The following is a 14935-nucleotide window of genomic DNA, read 5'->3' on the forward strand; positions in this document are numbered from 1 at the left end:
CATGGAAGAGAGGCTGGCAACCAATCAGAGCGCAGATGCTGCTCAAGGACCAATCGGGAACCGTGGGCTCGCCTGTATTGGCCAATGAGGGCTGGTGGCGTATTTAGAACATTAAAGGGCTTGTGGAGGAAAGTTCAAATGGGCTAATGAGAGCAGTGCCTACCAGAGCGACTTGGCAACGGCTTCCCCCCGGCCAACAGGATATCTCCTGCTGGGATGGTGCTGCTCTGGATGGGGATACAACAATTTGCTCCATTTTTTGTGGTCCATAGACACTTTCTCATTTGTCCCTGCACATCTCTTCCGCCTACAGACTCAGCAGCAGCCATCTTCTCTGGTCAGGCGGGCTGCACAAAGGGTTTACCAGCACTGTATGTCCAGAGACTTTGACTCTGCTTTACTGGTGCACAAAACACATTTTTATACTTTTACACATACACTTTTACCATAGTAATAAAGAGTACATTTTTACATTGGATGCAAGGGGTTACCGAGCATGATAAAACAGGATATCCCAGGGGTTTGCTGGCCAGATGAGTCCCAGGGAAATGGCAGGGGCCAGGGATCAGACTTAACTGATTTTACTGGTCCCTGGGTCCCCTTTACCATCACAGTAATAGCACATGTTTTGCTTACCACAGCTTGATGTATCCAGGGCTAAATATCTTCCTATGGGATAGAACATATCACTCCTGAAAAAGTAACATGAAATCTCTTGAGCATGAAAAGGCTTGTTGAAAGGCTGCATCAATACATGTTTTGGTTATTTGTAAATCTTGTGTCATGGTTTGCACCTTTTAATATAAAATGCTGGTTCATTCCTTGTACATCTGTTGACTGATTGCAACTTGTGTCTTGTGATTACACTCTAATAGTCTAATTATCCAGGTTCATTTTCATCATGTAATAATTGAGAAGTCAAATTTAATTTCAGAATTTGAAGTCTATTTTTTCTTCCTGTGCCACCAGGGTCACACTACCCACTTCGTGGCATGGAGAATATCTTTGGAGATGTGTTCTATTTAATAAAAAACAACTCTGAATAATATGAGTACATATTGTACAATATATCAGTTACTGGACCCTGACGAAGGTCCCTGTGAGGACCAAAACATTGGTTGTCTATATGGACTTTTAAATAGATGTTTTCCATGCTATTGATCGGTGTGGTGCTGTGTTTTTTCTCCAGCTCAACCCATTAGTGCACTTGGTGATGTATATAAGTATAATATATATAGTATAATATTATACTATATATATTATACTTATATACATCACCAAGTGCACTAATGGGTTGAGCTGGAGAAAAAACACAGCACCACACCGATCAATAGCATGGAAAACATCTATTTAAAAGTCCATATAGACAACCAATGTTTTGGTCCTCACAGGGACCTCACAGGGTATATATATATATACACACACAGATGTAGTTCATGACATTTTCCCCCAAAATAACTAAGATAAAATCTTAGTTAGGATATGTTATTTGGGGAAACATTGAAACATCTGCATATATATATATGGTACGGTGTGTGTGTATGTGTGTGTGTGTGTGTGTATATATATATATATATATATATATATATATATATATAGCAGGGCGCCACCATTTTGTGCGTGGTCACGCATGCGAAACACTTCGCGCATGCGCAGAAAGAAAGTGGCCATCTTTCTTCCTCCGCGAGCATGCTCAGCATAGCACAAGCGGCGGCCATTAAACCCAACAAGCCCCATAATGCTTAGGGGCTGTAAGATACATTTCACATGCTGAGACCATGCCAGCAGTTGGAGCTGGGACAAGGAAGGGGTAGTTTATGTGTGCAGGTGTCTGGGGCACCTGCATTAGGCCAGATACCCCCTGTTAGGCCCCAGCTAGGCCCCCGACTCCCCTTTCAGCTTGTGGTTGTTACAGAGACAGGCCCAGTAGTTAGGGACTCCTGCCCTTGTAGCACCAGAGATATTGACAGACAGGACGCGGCTGCGCCCTGGCATTAGGTGGTCTGGGACCCGACCACCACCTACAGCAACGGACATTCTTCATGGTGACACCGTCCAGGCGGGACACCACCCAACATAGAGGCGGAGGTGTCGCGGTTCCTCACTCCGAATCTGTAGATCCCATTGTTACCATCTGCAGGCCAGGGTGTGGGAGCACTGCTGATCGAAATCCAGGGGAACGTCGCGGATGCCCAAAAAAAGAAGAAATGTGGATAGTGTAATACAGTAACAACGTGTCAATAAAAATATATAAAGAGCTTCCACATTCCTACTCACAAATGAAGTAGAAAAATGACCAGTATGTGCCAATCTGGAACTGTGAATCATCCCAGTCTGGATGGTGTGGTATAAACAGTCATCAATCTCAGAGAAAAGAGAGAACAGCCATGGTGCACATAGAATAACAAAGTTTATCAATAAAAAGGTCACAAGTGGAGGCTTACATAGGTCTAAAAAGTAAAGGCAGTAAACAGATGGGTCTTTCAGTGTGTCGCAACTGCTCACAGCTCTCTTGTGCGTCTGGACACCGTGACGTCACTTCCGGATTGTGTCGTCACAGCTCGCCGGAACGGAGGACACTTATTTTATTATTTATATGATTCACTGTTCACTGCTGTTTATACACTCATTGAATATTTATCACTATTGATTTATTTATTTACTTCACTGTTTTTTTGGGTTAAGTAGAGCGCCATCTAGCGTTTTGTTCTATACTGTCAGGGTGTGGGAGCACCTGGAAGGTACCCAACTTGGTACCCAACCAGTGCACAAACTCAACACTTTAGTGGGTTGGCTCTTTGGGGGACACTTGGATAGTTCTGTGCCAGGAGCACCTCAGTATATTGGGGTAAACCCCACCGGGATATGGACACGATGTTGGGGAGGCACGGTGAGGGTTTATGGCCCTGCGAGGCCAGTGTTACAGTTGTGGCACTATTGCATGTGGTTTATGATCATTCTTATGCCATCAAGAAACGTATTCTTATTATACCATTGCGTATAGTCTTCATATACTGTAGCCCCTATACTGGGTGGGCACAAGAATATTCAGCAATGTGATTTTTCCAAGAACTCAGAGTGCAAATATCCCATGAAGACATTAAACATACAGACTTCAGTATATACAAGATAAACACTATGAACATCATTATCCAACACTGCTTCCACAGTTTATTATTGTGGCATTGTATCTAGGGTGAGATGAGTGCAGCAAAGACGCCATCACTGCATATTCAATACAGGACATAGGGCCTCATGCAGTAAAGTCCGATAGAAAAAATTGCCAGGGTTTTTAAATCACCATTTTTGACAGCGTTGCTATCACGGTATACAGATAGCCCTGAATACCAGTGATAGCAACATTTGCAAAAATGGTGAGTAGCCGGCGACGAGATGCTCGACCCTCTCAAAAGGGCTCACCCGGCGAGTTGATTCTGCTGCAGAGACAGAGCCGACTCTCCCTGCGCAAATATCTGCGGAAATGAATTATTTTTAATTGAAATGTATTACTAGTGTACGTGAGCAGGGTGTCTCCGGAGCAGAACCGTGTTGATTTTATGTCCGGGGACCCCCTGCTTCCCGAGATGCAGTCCCCATTATGGGGTACCGGTATCTCCTCTGCATGTAAATGCCCCGTGTCACGTGACCTTGACATTTAAATGCATAGGAGACACTGGCATCCCATAACGGGGCCTATATCTTGGGAAGCAGGGGTTCCCCGGACATAAAATCAACGCGGTTCTGCTCCGGAGACCCTCTGCTCATCTACACTAGTCTTAAAATGTATATTAAAACATGTAGTAAACACCAATACACAACCCACCCACACTGTGCCCCCACATAAAACCATTATTTATTTATTTTAACACACAATTGATAACATAGGCCGGCGGGGGTCCCTGGGTGATCCCCACAGGTGTCTGGGTGCCCTCATCTGGTCCCCGCGCGTTTCTGGTGGTCCTACAGGGGTCCTCGGGTGGTCCCTATGTGCATCTGGGTGCCCTCGGGTGGTCCCCGTGGATCCCCGCTGGCCTGTGGTACCATTTGTGTTGTAAAAATAAATAGAGATAGCCTACATTTCAATAAATACACCTCCCCCCGCCGCCCCAAACACATACAGTACAGCAATGTGCAAAATAACTATTTTCCAGATATGGATAATAGATTATTTGCCCATTTATAAACAAAACATTAGCCAGTATAAATAAAGTAAATAAAACCATTCTACTTACCCCTGCCTTTATGAAGGGCGTCCTCGTCAGCATACTGCAGGGACATGTCCTCCGTTGCCAGAAAGAATACATAAAAAATACAATCTAATTGCCCCTAACTCCTGAAGGGTCTTGGGGTGGTGCTTGGACTGTCTTCCCTCCGCTCTTAAACTTACTATAAAAGCTAGAGTGATAAAACTATATTATACAGATGTTATAAATGCTAACAAAATGTTGAAGTAGAGTATGGCAATTTTGAGAAATATACAAAAATACATTGTGTTATACTTCTGGCTCTTCTATTTACAATTTATTTCTAATCCAGCCAGGCACTGGCATAGACCGTTTACAAATGTTATATTGTAATGATTGTGCTCTTCTGCAATGAAGCATTGTGCCACTTAATTGCTCTGCTAATAATGTGAAACAATCAGGATATCTTTAGAATAAAAAAAGTAGAACGAATGGAAATCTCCAGATAAATATTTGTAGTAAAATTGGTTGAACATTGATTATGTTTATATAATAGTGTATTTGGCAGTAAATTAACATAGCAATCACACATACAGCTTCAAAACCTTGTTTTTCCATACTGTGGCCTCCGTATGTTTAGCTGTCACTGACAGTATGGCAAGCTGTGTCGAGTGAACTTGTTTCAAAAACAGGAATTTGGTCAAGCGGCTTTTATATGTGACTGCTAAATGATCACAGCTGTCACCTACGATTAAATATAGAAACAGAGAGAGATGCCATTCCTGTACATTTTGTAACATTACCATCCATCTCACTTCCCTTTGCTCATATTGGCAACTTGATGCAAATTGATGCATATTATAATGTGACAATATTCAGTCGTTTGGTGGTTATAGAGCCATTTACACTAAATAGCACTATGTGCAGGGGTGTAGCTAAAGCACAGGGGCCCCACACTCTTGCCCCCCCCCTTCCCTGTTGGTGGCACATTGCGGGGCCTGAGATGCAGGAAGGAAGCACAGAGGAAAATCTCTTTCTCTGCAGGTGGGCGGGGCCTGGGTCAGGGGGCGAAGTCCCGGGTTGTAATAGGAAGGACAAAGGGGAAATTCCTTCCTCTGCAGAGCCTCCGTAGGTGGGCGGGGCCTAGGTCTGTAGGCGGGGCCCAAGTAGGGCAGCGTGGGGCTGGAGCTGCAGCCTGAGAGACAGGCTGGGAAAGGTGAGAGGGAGGGGAAGGGTTAAATCACATGGGTAAAAACAGACATGAAAAGAAAAGGATACAGGAAGCAAGAGACACAAATAGAAAATGAAGTAAAAGAGAGAAATGCGTAAGCGGGAAAAGAAAGACATGAGGGAGGAGAGTGAGTAAACAGAGCAGAGAGAGAGAGATCAGGGGCAGCAAAGAGAGAGAGAGGAGAAAAGAGAGAGCAAAGAGTGAAGAGAGAAAGAAAATAGAGAGAGAACAAAGAGAGAGAGAGACATGAGGGGAAGAATAGAGAGAGAAATGAGGGGGCCCTGAATTTGTTTTTGCCTGAGGTCCCGCACATGTCTAGCTACACCACTGGGTATTTGCCATACGACACTTTCTATTGCTGGAATACGCTATATGTAGGGTGACCATATTTGTCCCACAAAAGCCAGGACAAACGTCACGACTGCGCATGCACAAAGAGCTCTTGCCAGTCATGCATACGTGATCGTCATTTGCCGATTGCTCGTGTGCATGCGCAATCAAAGCTTGGCGGTCACGCATGCGCAAAAAAAATTACTTTGATAATTTTTGTGGTAAGCAAATGCTTTGGGTGGGTTTTACAATCTTTATCTAAAGTCTTTAGGTAATACGTCTATTAGTCCTCAACGAAACAGGTAAATTGTTCTTTTTTTGTTCGTTGTTTGACTAGGGATGGCATCATAATTACTTGCAAACATATTAACATATGTGGAAAACAAAAGCAGAAATCCTGCGCTCCTGTCAAATAGGCTTGCAATTTATTAGTGAACTTTTACAGTTTGATACCAACTCTTATAATAAAGGAGTCATTTAGTTGCATCTTTTGATCAAACAATTATTTAGACCTGCTAACCCCATCAAGGTAAATTCCATTTAAGCAGGTACCTAGTTTTTAGAATAATAATAATAATAATTCTTATTGACCTATGGACTAAACATCTTCACTGTTTCAAGAGACAGTATCAGGCATAGGCCATAAGGTATTAAAAGTTACGTAGTGTTACCGCTGCATTCTGTTAGGGGGGTTGGTCTCATCTCACCTAATTCTCTTTTGCTAATATAAACATATGTAGCTGATATGCATTAGTGTTTCTAGAGAAAAGCGAAATACACCCATTATTTACAAGATGCAAAAAGTTAAATGGTTAACAGGGCATAAAAGCCATGTTTACGAAGCAGTCTTCTGCCCTGGAATATACCTTACAGTCCATTTCTAAGGGGCCAGAGATACAGCAAGGTATTTTTACCAGAGTCCTATACCTTTTGATTATGATCACCAGTAGGGCCGCCAACACAAATCTTGGGGTCCAGGACAAATGAAAGAAGATGGGCCCTAAGGGGAGGGAGGAGGGGAGAAGGTATGGGCCTGCATGAGGTGAAGGTATGGGCATAGAGGAGGTGAAGGTATGGGCTTGGAGGGGATAAGAAGGTATGGTGGCAATGACAAGAATAAGGTATGGGGTGGAAGGAGAAGGTATGGGCATGATGAGGTAAAGGGTAAGTAGGAGACAATGTAGGGATAGGTATGGGTGGGAAGAAGGAGAAATGCAGGGGAAGATAGGTATGGGCCCAGATGAGGGAGGAAGAAGGAGGTATGGCCTGAAGAAAGAGAGAGCCATAACAGATGGGGGAACATGGAGCCGACTGTTGAAGAGGGTATGGGACCATGTGGGCCTGCCTGCACAGGGGCTTTGCTGAAGACCCGCGGAACCTTAGGGTGAGAGAGCAGGGTGTATTGAAGCAGTAGGTATGGGCCCAGGGGTGTATGTGGATGAGGGGGATTAGGTATTGTTCAGGGGATAAGTTTGGGCACAGGGAGAGGGGGCTGCAGAGGCATGCCCGTCCAGGAGCTGGAAGGAAATACGGGCCCACCCTGGAGCTGGACAGGACATTTACGTAAGTTAGGTGTGACTTCTGTTCGGGCCTAAGTTCCTATCCTGACCCGCCAGGCCCGGGACACTTGTCTGAACTCACCCCCCTCCTGTCGGTGGCACTGATAACCAGTTTTTTTTTCAGTGCTTCACTGATAGAGAAACAGGCATGTGCCAGCAAACCCAGGACATTTAATACCTTTTATCTAGGCAGGTCATCTAAGTTTTACAGCAGTGCCCTGTCTTTGCCTTTATCCAATGACAGACTGCCCTCTGAAAGAAAACTGGCAACTGTATTACTGTACTGTAATGAGTTTTCTGATAAGACTAAGAAAGGAAGCTCTCTCATACTTCATCAAAAAAAAGGAAAACAATAAAAATTGTGCCTTTTTTTATTATAAACCTTTCTTTACTTGTTATAAGCCACACACATCTGTTTCTCTATATCATATTCCCAGTGGGTTTCCAAAGTGCGGGGAAACAGTAGCAGGCGAGGAGAATCCTGCTTGTGCAGACAACACAGACAAACAAACTCTTCAAAACACAGGTCTCCTATGGGACAGAGGTACAAAGTAGAGCACTACTCTGCATCTGTCATAATGCAATTCTTAATTTATTGTGACAGCCAAAAACAGAGGAGGAACAACGTTTCTGGTCCCATATGGACCTTTCATCACCTGAAACATTGTTCCTCCTCTGTTCTTATCTGTCACAATTAATGAAGAATTCCATTATGAACTGGTGAGTAGAGATGTACTTTGCAGCTCAGTCCTAGAGGAGACCTGCATTTTGAGGAATTTGTATTCCCAGAGGAGCAATTTGTTGTCGTTGTGAAGTCTATACTGGGCATGAGAGCCAAATATAATATATATTTTTTTTATGTTCAATTTTTCCTCCATGAAACTCAGTTCGCATATACCGTACCAAAATATAAATATGGTTGGATTATTTGGACTCACTCAGTTATGCAGCTGGAAAGTAATTTATCTGGTGATAAGAAAGCAATTAGATGACTATAAATAAAGGGAATTATCCAAGGTTATATTGTACTGGAAATAAATGATCAATTCAGAATGTTACTGTTGAAATATCACATTTAAAGTGCAGAAGGGCAGCAGAGTACATAAATTTGTGATACATACGTTACTTCAATTCTGAGACATTAAAAACTGAAATCCAAACCCGTTGTCTTTACAACAATAAGGTACTTTAAAGTCAGTGCTTTTTGTCTTGGTTTAATTTTGTGATCCAACTTAAAGTAAAAGTTTGTGTGTCCATCAAAAACCTGCTGAATTATAAAGCAAAAAAGTTTATACTGTACATACAACATATTGCTGAGTTGTGTAATTGTAGAACCACCTCTGTTGTTCCTACTTTCTTACTGTATACCCCATCAATAAATACCCAGACTCTCTTACAATCACAGAATCAAAAAACAGTGTGTGGTGCTCAGGGCTGGTTTAAACAGACGCAGAATAACTTTCAAAAAATGTTTCAGCATGAAGAACCCATGGTTTGAATGTATATGAAGAATGAACTAGGGTAGGTAATGGAATACACGAGCCTGGGAACCTCACAATATGTCACATGTAGAGGTAAAACACAGCGATTGATCCACAATTGGCAGTGTATATTTAAATCCAACCATACCTTCAATAATGGAGTAGATAGGAAATCTCACTTCTTAGAACGGACTCACTTGATTAGTGCAGCATCCTGATGTAACTCCAAAGGATCCAAGGTTCTGGTGTGCTTGCGTTGTAGAGATCATCATCTTTCTCTGTTACAAACACATCTGGTACTGCTTTCTTAAAATCTGTGTTATTGTCCTGATTTATTTGTGAAGAACATAACTAGCAAATGTAATATTGAAATTGGATATAAATAGTTTCACAAGAAGGAAGCCATTTTGGCCTACTAATAATATGGTTTATGTGTCGTGGGCTCATTTGCCTAGGAAGGGGAAAAAAGCTCTGTCTCTCCAGCATTGTATAGTAAAAATGTGTCTGTTAGGTGGTCACTGAAGAACATTTTAAAATTGTTACCGACAACAGGAGACATGAGTGATTGAGAAGAAATGTAGAGGTAGACAGGAACTCGCAAACATACTTATGCATGTACTCTAGTGAGTGATCCGTTTTCTCCCAACTAGTTAGTTGATAGACCCTTTTTAATCAATATTTTGGGCATGCACCATGTTTTTGTAGCATTGGGATAATAGCAACTTCCTTTTCTTTGTTGTGGCATGTAGGTCAAAAGAATGGGAGAGAGCCAGATGATGCAGAGCTGGTGAGCCTCAGCAAAAAGCTGGTTGAAAATGCAGTACTTAAGGCTGTGCAGCAGTATTTAGAGGAAACACAGGCGAAAACCAGACAGACTGATGGGAACCCTGTGGAAACAGCTTATAATGAAAAAAATGGGAATAACACTGGCACAAAAAAATGAGCATGGCCTCTGCCTTAAAAGGAATATCTAAACTTGAAAAGTTGCTAGTAACATCCAAGAAACAGCTGGTTTCCTACTAAGGTGCTTGTGCATCTCCTGCTGGCTCACTTGCATGGTGCTTCTGGATTATCAGTAAAATAACATTCAGGCAGAGAGAGATATTTCAATGACTTCTCTTGATAAACTCTTTTTGATTGCTGAGCAGTCAAAACATGTAGTGGACATTCCTTGGGACAGTTTAAAAGGACAACATGATCTAATTTCCCCATGAGGTAAACTACACTGGGGAGGGTTATTCCTTAATCTGCGATAGTGCCAATCGAGGCACCATCGCATGGAAACTTCTCCATTGAAGTCAGCCCCTGTATTTTGAAGAAGAAGGAACACCCTTTGTCTAAGCCTATGAAACTGAAATGAATGGCCAAACCAGAGGCCTTACCACAAAAGGAAGTCATGCCATCCACTTTCTTTTTTTATAAAGAAGCATGACTATTTCACTTCAAGCAGAAGGTTCCTTTTAGATTACTGCTGTTGCTATGGCAACACTTCAAAAGCTATGCTAATTCCCATGCTGGATGCTTCTCAGAAATAATATATTCACTATGTGATCAAGCACGAGTTTCTCTAAAGTATCATGACACTATGCAGTATTTCTCAATGACAGTTCTTCATTTAAAAAAAAATGTATTTTTTGACAAGCTCCGTAACTTTTTTAAATATAAAGTGTGGACAAAATCATGGTGACTTTGTATTTGGTCTGTCTCTAAAACATGAACCTTGTCTTTCACAGGCCTTTGCTTGATGGTCACTATAGACTGTGTAAGCTGTTATGTTCTTTCCTACAGGGGAAAAAAACAAAGATGCCTTCATACAGACTGCTTTGCATAGGGAGTTGAAGGATCTTTTCGACAAATTGAAGCAGATAAAGAATATATTGGCTCTTCCAGAGACACGGCAAAAAATATACAAAGAAATGTTTGGCCTCAGACCGATCATTGAAAACGACTGCCGGATGTTCCCTTCAGAAACAAAAATGTTAATATAACTGGACCTCTTTGGAGTAAATGTTTTGAGATGGCATATAACGGGAGTGCACTAAGATCATTGTTTCTAGTTGTGTAATTGGGAGATACTGTATGTAGCTTTCCAAACCCATACGATGTATAGAAGCACACCTCAAATATCATGTACTGTATTTCCCCAATGGGGTTTTTCTAACGAAGCCCCACAAAATCCAGAAGGGTAAAAAAAAAAGGTTGCACAAAGATGTTTATTAAGCTGATGTATATCTAGCTAATTGTTGGTTCAGAAACAGACTACAAACATGCGTTCATGATAGCTTATATTAATGTTACAACTTTTTATTGTGGTTATGAACAAGCTGTCATCCCCCCAAATAAAATGCATCTATATCTCCCTGGTAAAAATGTGGCTAAAAGTTAGAACACAATATTACATCAAATGTAATGTATCATCTCGAACATGACATGTATAATGAATCACAACAATGAATATTGTACATTTGGGGTGTGTTAAAATACAGATGTAGCAAAGACTAAGGCTGCGCCCATAGATGGACCAGCAGTGCTGAGGCGTGCGGACGCTCCGCGCTGTGCCCTTGCATCCTCAATGAGGATGCCTTGAGAGGGGGCTCACGCGAGCGTCCGCAGGCGTGCTGACGAGTTGGAGGTTTCAGCCGAGCGCCAAGCTGTTTCTCAGCGCGCTGTCGGCTGAAAACCTCCAATCACCGCACAGCAGCGTCAACGTCTCGGCGCCGTGACATTGACGTCAGTGCGTCGCGGGCAATTGGCCCAGCGACGTCACTGCCCCGCCTCCAACCACCTCCCCCCGGCTCCCCCCGCGCACGCTGGCTCGCCTGCAAGTCCGTGCAATCGCGCTGACTGAAGCAGGTGAGCCTCAGTGTTAGCGCGCCTCCGCTCTCCCCACACCTCTATGGCCCGGGCCTTACTGTCCCCAGCAACAGAAATGAAAAAGCACAAGTCTGCTGCGCTTGGACCAGTGTCTGCACTGATCGCGCTGCGGGGGGTCCATGCTTCTGAATGGGACCCCCCATAGTGTTGATACTTCCAGGCTGCGACCGTCACAGCCTCGGCAATGCAAATGGTAAGGTTGGCTACATCTGTAGAATTCACAAACGTATATATACTTACAAAACACTGCTTTGCAACTTCATTTATTTGTGTTTGAAATCACAAGGTGAGTAATGTTTGACCTATGAAGTTGTAAGCAACGCTTGCCAGTTTCATTTGGCTCTAGCCCATTAAAAGTAACTTCTGTGAGACCAAACACTAAGGCCCATATTTAATGGTGCTATTCCAAACGACACCTTCCAGCGCTGGAAGATACCATGTGGCTTATTGAAGAATGGGCTTTAATGTGTCTTCCAGCAATGGAAAGGGTTTTATGTCATATCACTACGTAGTAAATATGGGCCCTAGTACTTTGTAACAGCTTTGCCATCTACTTATCTACAGTACCTAGTCCTCACTGCTAACATTAGCACATAAATAATGAAAAAAAATCCTTTACAAAGCTACAAATGTAAGCATTTAATAGAGAGAATCAGAAAACTGTATACTTAGACCTCCCTAGGCAACGCCTGTTGTTGACAGAATTTGCAGCTGTTTTTCTTTTTTCTATCTCCCTGTAAAACTCTTGAAAGCAGCTCCTGCAATGTAGCCAATAATGACTATACAAGGGAGGAGCGCGGGACTGGTTTCCCTACGTATTGTAAACAACGGCATCTTTCTTTACAATACATTTCACTTTTTTTAATGTGATTTCAGCCACATGGAAAAAGCTGAAGAATCTGAAGCTTAAAATGTGGTAATTAGAAGGGGAGATTTCCAATACAATTTTACTAATAATCATTCACCTAAATTTAGCAAAGCAATATTGAATAGATTATACTATGAATAATATATAAAATATGTATGTACGTTTTCTTATCAAGTATAAATCGCAGCATCCATCATTCATTGGAAAACAGTTAAATTTTCACGTCACAATAATTTGTTCATTGTGACGATGTGACAAAACCTGTCAGAGGCTGAGCTTGTGATGAAGATCCTTTTCCAATATCTGGCGGCTCTCTGATGCCACTAGTTGAAGTTTCAGATTAAACAAATAAAGATGGCAACTTTGGTGCTCTATGGTCGGTGCTCATGCATCAAGTTGCTTGTTAGGTTTGCAGAAACCTATTATAAACACATGCAGGACACACAGATACATGGTTGATTAAAGCTTTCTAAGGTGAACTCAGTCACAGGATCCATGACAATAATTAGACATTGGCTTTTATTATATATATTGGGATTTGGATTTTCCTCCGATAGCATCTGGTCAGCGCTCTCGCTCTAGCATACGGGGTCATTCCCTATATTCCCAAGTGACTGTTTGGGCCGTTTTCTTCAGAAAATCCCCTCTGAATTCAGTTGATAGAATTTGACCCTAACGGCCATTGTAACCATACTGACATATTTAAAATATACAAGCTTTTTTCGTAGGATAATTTTATAACACAGCTACATTTATAAGCACTTCTATGAGCCAAACAGTGGTGTTTTTTAATGCTAAAGAGCATACACAGATGCAGTTACTGTAGTTGTATCTCCACCCTGCCCTGCAAATGGGCTGGTGAACCGCAGACCAAACGTGGAGCCTTTCCAGCCAAGTGCAGAGCAGGGAGGAATTTCCCATTAGGATTAACACAGCAGGGGTCCCTGCTTCTGAATGGGACACCTGCTGTGTTAATCCTATCGGGCTGCATCAGTCTGGAAGAGATGTGCAGTGAGAGTTAGACAGAATCAGTCACTATCTGCTCACCTCTAACAGGTGATCGCACTGCTTTTATTTTACTTTAATAACATAGTAGTGAAACAGGGGTTTTCCGGAGCTGAATCGCATTAATTTCAGCACTGGGAATCCCCTACTTCCTGAGTTACAGGACCCGGTATGGGGTACTGGTCTCTCTTTGCAGGTTTAAATGTCCCGGTCATGTGTTATTAATAATAACTATGTTATTAAAGTAAAATAGAAGCAGCGTGATCGCCTGTTAGAGGTGCACAGGGAGAGTGACTGATTATGTCTACTATTACTGCGCAACTCTTCCAGACTGATGCAGCAGGGTAGGCTTCACACAGCATGAGTCCCATTCGGAAGCAGGGACCCCCGCTGTGTTAATCCTGATGGGCCATTAGCCTCCTCACAGGGATCCTGTGAGCAGCAAATTGACAGGCAGCTGCCATCTACGGTTTCCTAGCTGGCTTAGCGACAAACCAGCAGACTGCATCTGTAATGTAGACTGACTTCCTAATTGTGTTAATCTCATGCTTTTGTTTCATTCTTCCTATGCCCAAAGACAACTGTAACATTGTGCTCTATTTTTAGCTATGATTCATAATTTATTATAAAAGCAGAGCTGCTTTAAAGAAATGTTTGTGGATAGAAGGAAATCGGATTTCTACCTTTTCTGAGAAAACTATATACTATCCATATTTTTTTTTAATGGGAAGAAAAGCTTGTAATTTTTTGTGTGAAAATGCATGGAATAGAGCACATGGTTTTTTTTAACACTGGTCTTTTTGTATTAACAATGTTATTGTAATTAACATAAAATCCCCTTAAAATCAGCTACTGAAAAAATGTATCAATAAAATTAATTTGTACGTCTACTACATGTCAGTGGTCATTTCTTCCTATAGGTGTTTCCAGTTCCACAGCAATGGCAATTCAGCCATATCAAAATACGTGCAGAGAAGAAAAATGGCAGTGCACCGCATGGAAGATCGACAGAGGGCTGGATGCAGATCCTTGAATAAGGGTGATGATCCTCTAACGCGTTTTAGCGCCATTTTTGGCACGTGGTCAAAGAATGAGTGATACGAGTTCAAACATTTTCTGTCAATCCCTTTATATCTCCAGTATAGTTTTCTTTACGTATATATACACACCTCATCGTGTTATCATTCCGGAGCCTCATGAGCGAACTATTTGACTTTTATTTATATTACGTTTTTAATTCATACTAAGTTTGTTATCTTTCTCCAGGTTTTAATACCCAATCAAACTATATATATGCTGTTTTGTCCATGTTTTGCTTGTATAACATATTGGAATGGATACATATGGTTCAAGTTTAGATTACATCAAATATATTCAATTTAAATTTAAAAAATATCAAATTT

General features: G+C 41.9%; 1 protein-coding gene across 3 annotated transcripts in view; it reads left to right on the plus strand.

Annotated features, from left to right (window-relative positions):
* The window catches only part of AKAP7 (A-kinase anchoring protein 7), a 307157-nt gene extending 292735 nt beyond the window's left edge, over window positions 1-14422 (plus strand). For 2 of the 3 annotated variants that reach the window (XM_075597322.1, XM_075597324.1), the window contains one exon: window positions 9535-14422. In XM_075597322.1, the coding sequence (XP_075453437.1) occupies window positions 9535-9728 (194 nt within the window). In that variant the 3' untranslated portion in view covers window positions 9729-14422. The remainder of the gene's footprint in view (window positions 1-9534) is intronic. The other variant, XR_012801090.1, reaches the window with a different exon arrangement.
* Window positions 14423-14935: the final 513 nt, after the last annotated feature.

This window comes from Ascaphus truei, chromosome 4 (genome assembly GCF_040206685.1).
Source record: "Ascaphus truei isolate aAscTru1 chromosome 4, aAscTru1.hap1, whole genome shotgun sequence".
In the NCBI taxonomy this organism is placed as follows: domain Eukaryota; kingdom Metazoa; phylum Chordata; class Amphibia; order Anura; family Ascaphidae; genus Ascaphus; species Ascaphus truei.